The sequence below is a fragment of the Paramormyrops kingsleyae genome, chromosome 1, assembly GCF_048594095.1.
Source record: "Paramormyrops kingsleyae isolate MSU_618 chromosome 1, PKINGS_0.4, whole genome shotgun sequence".
Lineage (NCBI taxonomy): Eukaryota > Metazoa > Chordata > Actinopteri > Osteoglossiformes > Mormyridae > Paramormyrops > Paramormyrops kingsleyae.
This window is the reverse complement of record NC_132797.1, coordinates 24605947-24613407: the sequence shown is the minus strand read 5'-3', so window position 1 is coordinate 24613407 and position 7461 is coordinate 24605947. Positions and strand designations below refer to the sequence as shown.

General features: G+C 45.0%; 1 protein-coding gene across 2 annotated transcripts in view; it reads left to right on the top strand.

Moving 5' to 3' along the window:
- The window catches only part of pip4k2aa (phosphatidylinositol-5-phosphate 4-kinase, type II, alpha a), a 35446-nt gene continuing 27985 nt past the window's right edge, over positions 1 to 7461 (top strand). Inside the window, exons 1-2 of one of the 2 annotated variants that reach the window (XM_023800259.2) lie at positions 6 to 479; positions 902 to 1134. In XM_023800259.2, coding sequence (XP_023656027.1) covers positions 994 to 1134 — 141 coding nt within the window. In that variant the 5' untranslated portion in view covers positions 6 to 479; positions 902 to 993. Of the gene's footprint in view, positions 1135 to 7461 lie in introns of both variants that reach the window. The other variant, XM_072712082.1, reaches the window with a different exon arrangement.

The window sequence follows — 7461 nt, the reverse complement described above, 5'->3', positions numbered from 1 at the left end:
CCAGACTCGTAACACATGAAACTGAAACTAAAACTGAACTGCCCTTTTATGATAATAAGCCACTTTTCGTAATATTTCGAGAATGATTCTCTTAGTGGGTGTTGATTAAAAATGTACGGTTGCGTAAATACTGTAAATTATGCATTTGTTAATTGTGCGTTTTATTTTCCTGCCACCTCGAGCGTATTTCCTGCCCTTCGATTGGCCACGAAACGGAGGTACGATCGGCGCCCGTCGGAGCGCCGCTCGCTCGGCCGCCTCCCACTTCCAGTTGTCAGCGGGCAGAGCGGCAGCCAGCCGGAAGCGCTGGGAGTCAGCTGCAGGCTTTTTAAACATTAAAATTCAGCGATCTGCGGCATTGCAGCGCTGCTTTCTCCCCGCTTTCGGAGTAACTGAACGTTTCCGTACATTTTCACTTTTGGAGGAGAAGGAACATAAAGTGGGGGAAACGTGTTTTAACGTGGCAGATCCTGAATTGGGTGCGTATTGGGATGGTGCGGGCACGTTAGAGAGCATTGGTATTTGCTGTAGATAGATCATTATTTTTAATTGTCGCCTTTGCTTAGTGAAACAATAGCTTACTGAAATCAACTCGCTGTCGTTTTGAAAGCAAGACGGTGGCATAATCGGCGAGCTCCGATCGGGCGCATATGGGGTTCGGGCTTGAGGAAGGAAAGGGGGTGACCAATGATGTCTAGGGGAAGTGCGGTTTGCTGCAAAACTAGCTAGCTAGCGCAGAAAATAAGTTAGTTATTATCATTAGCCTGAGTTTCTGATTGCATCACACAAGCATCAGCACAGCGCGATAGGACATTCATTTTGGCGGAGAAAAATGCTTGGGTTTTAAGAAGATCCACTATTATTATTGATATTATTATTATTTATTGTCTTGGTTTTTAAGAGCGCGTCGGGGTTTGCACTGGCCGCAGCTAGTTATAAGGCGGACAGTTCATTATAAGGTGTATCGCTGAGTGTGCGGCCAGATTGATCGGCATGGCTTCGGCGAGCGGTATCGTTGCCTCCATCGCCAGCAAGACCAAGACCAAGAAGAAGCATTTCGTGGCTCAGAAAGTGAAGCTCTTCCGTGCCAGCGACCCGCTACTCAGCGTCCTCATGTGGGGAGTCAACCACTCGGTGAGTCCAAATGATGTTTCAAAAAAACATGTATTTCATTCTTGCAACTCCGGCGGCTTTACCGGAGCGGTGTCAACTGTCGGATCGTTGGTACCGGCAGTCGGCTTAGAGGAGCGATTCACCGCCCGCCTCTTCCTCTCCGCCTTCGGCATGTTCCCCGTTTACAATTCTGCAGCCGATGTGGGCGGCGGTGGGACGCCGAGGCGGGGTCGGGACCGGGTCGGGACCGTGACAGTGCTGCCCAGGCGGGACGGTTTTGCAGGGGAAAAGGCTTAGGGTGCAGCAATGAGGCACGTTGCTTTCGTTTAGTTGCCACGATCGCGGCCGTATAACAATGGGACTGGGTAGATGCGCACTGGCAGGGCATTAGAAAAAGACGAGAGGGATTAAATCTTAAGCTATTCAAACGACAGTCATTTATTCGTCAGATGTATTCTAATGTTTTATCTATTTTGTCCAGTGTGGTCCGAAGTGACCTTATGCAGGACTATATGCATGCACCGAGGGTGACAGATATTTTTCGGGCGACCTGTGGGCATGCAGCCGGCTACAGTGTGACAGCCGCACTAATACGAAGCGTCTATGCGTTGCTTCGTGCGCCTGGGATTTTGCTTTGGGGTTGTTGTCGGTGCTTTACGGTGGGCTTTGATTTGCAATTTTAAGGCCTCGGCTTTTGAACGTGCGGTGTAACATTTTCCATTCCTGCATCTAAACAGTTAGTGTCATCGCTGTAACTCTCTGATCTTGTAAGATAGCGGTTTCTTTTCTTGCTGTTGTATTTGCTGTAGTGAGTATTTGCTGCATAGTAGTAGTACTAACCTATTACTTTTCTTGGAGTCAGCAGTCCTTATAGGCATTCAAAGGGTTTGCAGTCAGTTACTAGCACACGACAGATACTGTTTCTAAACCAGACCAGATGTGTTGGTCAGTTTAGTTGTCCAGACACTTGTATGAACCCAGATGGAAAATTCTTCTGAAAAATCTTCTTGCACTTTCCTCTAGGGGCTTTTTAGGTTTTAAATAGAAGATGAACATGAAAACACAGTCGCCCGGAGATTTTATAAATAAACTTTGACCTTTGAATTTGTGACTGTCTTGTAAATGTAATAAAGGACATAAAGATGTCCGTGTCAGGGGTGAGTGTTCCGTTGTAACTTTGCCCGTTTCTAAATGCTTTATGATGACAACGAGCTGCAGGAAGATCGTATAGTTCAAGATTGAAAGGAGGTCAACAGGTGGACTGTCTCGTAAGTCTTCATGTCTTCAGAGACAAAGGCCGCTAAACACCAAGCTGCTGGAGTATTTGCCTGCGGTTCGTTCTTGTTGCCGGGACATCAGCGGCGTAACTGCTGAAGGACAACGTGCAGCGGATGACAGCGGGGATTATGGGGGGGGGATGATCTTCGGCCTCATTATGGTGGTCAGTCCGGCAGCAGAAGTCATCTCGCATTGTTGTCACACCTAAATGCACGTCACCTTACCGAGTCCAGCTTGGCTGCAGCGTGAGCTTGTCCCCCGCATGCAGATACAGCTAAACCGTACGTGATGGAGGCATTAAGGCACGTTTCCTTTGGAGTAGACAGATGGAGCTATGTCGGTGGAGGACCCATTTCCAACTTTCAGTTTAGTTTTTTGTCTTAAATTTTTTTGGAGAAACCACCATTTTAAAATAATCCTCCCTGTCCCCAGAGTGCAATTTTTCTGTTCTGTTTTTTTTTTTCTGTCTTTCATTTGATGTCCAGAAAGGACTTTGGTGTGGGCGGTTTACTTGGCCCCTGGTCAGAAAGTGACCGCTGTGTGATCATTCCGTGGGTGGTGTCCTGTTTGAACCTGTGGCTCTCTGCTTGAGTCAAGGAGTTCTCCGGTAGGAATAAGTCTGGGGGGGGGAGGGAATGATTTCTGCATGTATTGGAAGTTACATTTTGGAATCTCTGGGGTAATATGGAGTCGACCAAAGCGGAGGTACTGTTACGTTCTGAGGCGACATCCCTCGGCTGTGGTGACGGGGGGTTGTCATGTCCTCCTAACGGAAACACTTATTTCCTGCTGGTAAAGCATGGCCGTATTATCAGACGTTTCGAAGGAGGCATCTATTCTTCACTGCTTCTTGCCGTCACACTTCCGTCTTGTGCTTGCATGATAAGCGAGCGATGCAGTTGCATCTTTTGAGAGAATGAGGCGTGTCCTGTGCAGTTCGGATGCTTGATACAGAGATACTGTCTACTGTCCCTTGGGTGCATGGTGTCTGTTCGCTCTGCGTGGAGAATTAATCTCCAGTTCTCTTTGAGGTATCTGCTGATCAGCTGATTTCTTATCTTCGCTCATCTTACACAAGCCCCGCCCCCTGGCTGATCTTATCTGTTCAGTCCGCTTCTGTAAGGCTTGTAGTTTCCAGCTGCTTTTTCTATTATAAAACTTTGGTGTCCGCATCACTAATGATAAATATTTCTCTCACAGTCCAACCGGTGGTAGTTAAACTCTTCACATTACAAACATATATAAGAGTTTTGGAAAAATCTACTGATTGCACAAATAAATGGGTGGAAACGCTTGGAGTTTCAAGCTAAACTGCTGCCCATTTGTGTAAATTTTTACTTAGATATTCTAGGTTGTCTTTCAATGTATGAAATGTGTTTTTAGCTTTGGGCTGCGTAGCTGTTAAGAAATTTTATTAATGAGTGATGTATTTATGTGTATATCTGTATTGTGGCATACTGTTAATCCAAACTTCCACTTATTAAACACCAAAAAATAACTTTCTTCCTACATTCTGAAGGATTTATTAAAGATCATCTTTGGTTAGATCTTTTATTAGCTCTTATGAAAGCTGGGTTGTTCATCTTTTTATATCAAATGCGATGAAAATACGAGAACTCTATGTTGTATTCGCACTGGGGCATTTTGGATTTTGTGCAGAGTAAATGTTGCCTCCATATTTGGGCTGGTTCCTCTTTGCCATTGTTTCTAACATCTGTTGATAATTGGGGCTTTTCCTTTGAGTAACCAGAGCGTGGGCAGTAATCTTGGCTCCAGTCCTACAAGCTCTGAGGAACGTCATAAGGTCAAAGATGGGAGAAAGAAAGAGAGCTAGCCTGACGTGAAGGGGGGAGAGGAATAGGAACACAGAACCCTTCCAAATTACACATGGGTTACTGAATGTTCCGGAAGGCTGGAGGTTAATGCAGTTATCGTAGTTTCTGCAGCACAGCATTGAATGACGCAAGACTTATTAGGAAGGAGTTCAATTTTGACCAAATGAAACAGCAAGTTTCTGAGATTGTGCTGTGCAGTGGACTTGCATCCTGTGATGGGCGTTTACCTGCCCTCTTCCAGGGTAACTGCAGCCCTTATTGGCTAATTGATATGGATAGATGGCGACACAGTGGTGCAGTGGTGCAGTGCTTAGCAGTGCTGCCTCACACCTCTGGGACTTGGGTCAGAGTCTCCGCCCCCTGGCTCTGTGTGTGTAGAGTTTGCATGTTTTCCCTGTGTTGTACTGGGGTTTCTTGTGTTGTACTCTGGTTTCCTCGTTAATTGGAGTTGCCAAATAGCTTGTAGGTGTAACTGTGTGAGTGCGCTGTGGGGGGTTGGTGCCCGATCCCAGGTTATTCCCTACCTTGCACCTGTAGCCTCCAGGATAGTCTCTGCCCCCCCCCCCCCCAATCGGCTCTGTATAGGACAAGTGGATGTAGAAATTGGATGGATAATGATACAGGATGTCATTCTTTGCTGTGAGTTAATTTGTGGTTGGGCTTAATCAGCGAGGAGTAGAAAATGTCTTTGTTTAACACAGAGTTTGGTTTTTGCACTAAGAACAGCTCATGGCGTGCGTGTGTTTGGGCCCCACACTGACAGAGTTCTGATTTTACTCTCTTACCCCCAAACTTTACCACATGTTCAATTGTGAAAGTCAGCTCCAAGCTTTGCTGGGTTCATGCAAAGTGTGAAAGATCGTTTTCGTCTACCCTGTCTACCTTGGGGAGCCAAGGTATGTGTGTTGTGTCTGGTCTGAAGTTCTGTTTCATTTCATTTGGATGTTTTTCATTAATGTCAGGGTTTATCTTCTACTCTTAACGAAAGTTTCTGCAAGTATTTTGTAAGAGGAAACACTCCAGACAATTATATTTGCCATGTCTTTGACAAGGTTTTGGGCGTGTAAGTGCCTCTTGAAAAATGTATTTTTATATATATATATATATATATATATATATATATATATATATATATATATATATATATATATATATATATATATATATATATATATATAAAAATAAAAAATTGTGGATATGTGTATATGAATATCATTGCACCAATTATCACTCCCATACGGTAATTAATAACATTCTAGTTTGTTCTGGGTGGGACACACAAGTTAAGATAAGATAAATTGCCTTTGATCTCCCTACTGGTGTGGCTCAGTTTCATACAGCAGCTTGCAGTTTGTCAGCTGACAGAGCAGCGTTCACGTCCAAATGTTTCGACTCGGCTCCCATTTGTAGGCTGAGCTACATCCTGACTGTCTCTGTCCCTTCCACTACAGACCCGCCGTGGGTGATGTAATTCTAATTAAATTCCTGAAATTCAACACCACACCTTGGCTATGAGCGACGACCGCGTCAATCTCTGTATGTAAGCTCAAGCTTGCCCTCCCTCCACGAGACAAAGGGACTCCATGTGACTCTACCTTTTTCATTGATGTTCAGCTATCTCCCCCCCTCCCCACACCCCTTGATTCAGCAGTCTGTCCTCTGTGGGATTTATTTTCACTTTCAAGTCCTGGTGATTCGCCGTGTGTGCTGTGGAAACACCACTTAGACAGCATGAAGCAAGGTATTAAACTGCCCCGGTCATGTGACTTTTTTAATTTTTTGTTCCTGTGCGTCTACAGCTGCTATTGCTTTACTTCATCTCTGTATGGTGTTAGTGAGAGCTGCCATGCTTTGAATATTCACCACCACTAATGTCCCAAAGCGGTTAATGCTAATCTAAGGGGATCAACACTAGATTTTCGGTTATGACGGTGGTTTCCTTCAGGTACTGGTATTTATGTGACGGGCTGACATCCATCCAGGATACCCCCTCCTGTGTCCACGCTGCTTCCCGGGATAGGCTGCAGGCCCACCACAGCCCTTAATGTTCAACCATTATGGAAGATTACTGGGTGGATGTCATAGGCATTTGTAGCTAAACCCTTGTGTGCTGCATTTAATAGCGCATGTCTGGTAGATTTTACAGTATGTCGATAGACGGCTGATCGAGCATAGCTTAGCATCGTGGGAAGCAGCTGGCTGTTTCAGGGCTGCTGCGTGGTCCCACACGGGAGGACAGCACATAAAATTCACAGTTTTTAGCTAATTAGCACTATTGTGCACACTGCTGGAGGTTTTTGTTTACATGTGTGGGATCCGAGGCAGCTAAGGCTAATTGCTAAGGCTAATTATTATTAGCTGTTACTTTGTCATTGAGGTTAGCTGTTGATGGGCCAGTGTAGATCCCAGCTCCTTTCTTTGGGTCCCTTTTTTTTTCCTTTGTTTTTTTCTTGGACCAAAATAAAAAATCCTCATTTCGGTGTTAAAATGTGCCCCAATAACCTGTAACCTACATTTCATTAGACACGATCCACAGTAATCCGCAACTGCAGTAACTAAGAGCATCCACTGGATCTTGGCACTTTGGCGGAGCCGGCGTGAATAACGTAAGTGATTAGACCATTTGTCCTGATTACTGATTGGGGCATGATACTCATTTAGCAGCCCGAAAATGGAGAAATTTTCGTTCAAGTGCTCTTCAGAAAGGCTTAGAGCAGTATGAAAAGGCCAAGGATGGTAACAGTTTAATCGCTGGATGAATTGTACTTAAGGATTAATGTAGAAGGACTTGCTTCATGCAGAGGGGGTTTCTCCGTGGCCGTGATAACGCCAAGAAAAGCACATCAAGCACATACTTAATTTCATAGCTAAACTTCATGTGATGCTGACCGTCCACTGACATTCACAGGACAGAGTGGGTTGGAAAATACCACAGATGTAGTTAGCTGAACCTGCATAGATATGTTTAGTACTTTTCCATATTGCAGCCAGTCCTCCAGTCTCGCAAAAAAGTAATGCATGAAAGATAATGAATGAAAGATAATGTGCACGCCGATTAGCTAACGCTCTCAAACCGGCACATTTCCGTCACACAGTTTCTCTGGGAAATGTTACTAATACGCATATGTAACATTTGTGTGTATAGGTTTACATTTCTGGCGGCACGGTGGTGCAGTGGTTGGCACTGTCGCCTCACACCTCTGGGACCAGCGTTCGAGTCTCTGCCATGGTTCCA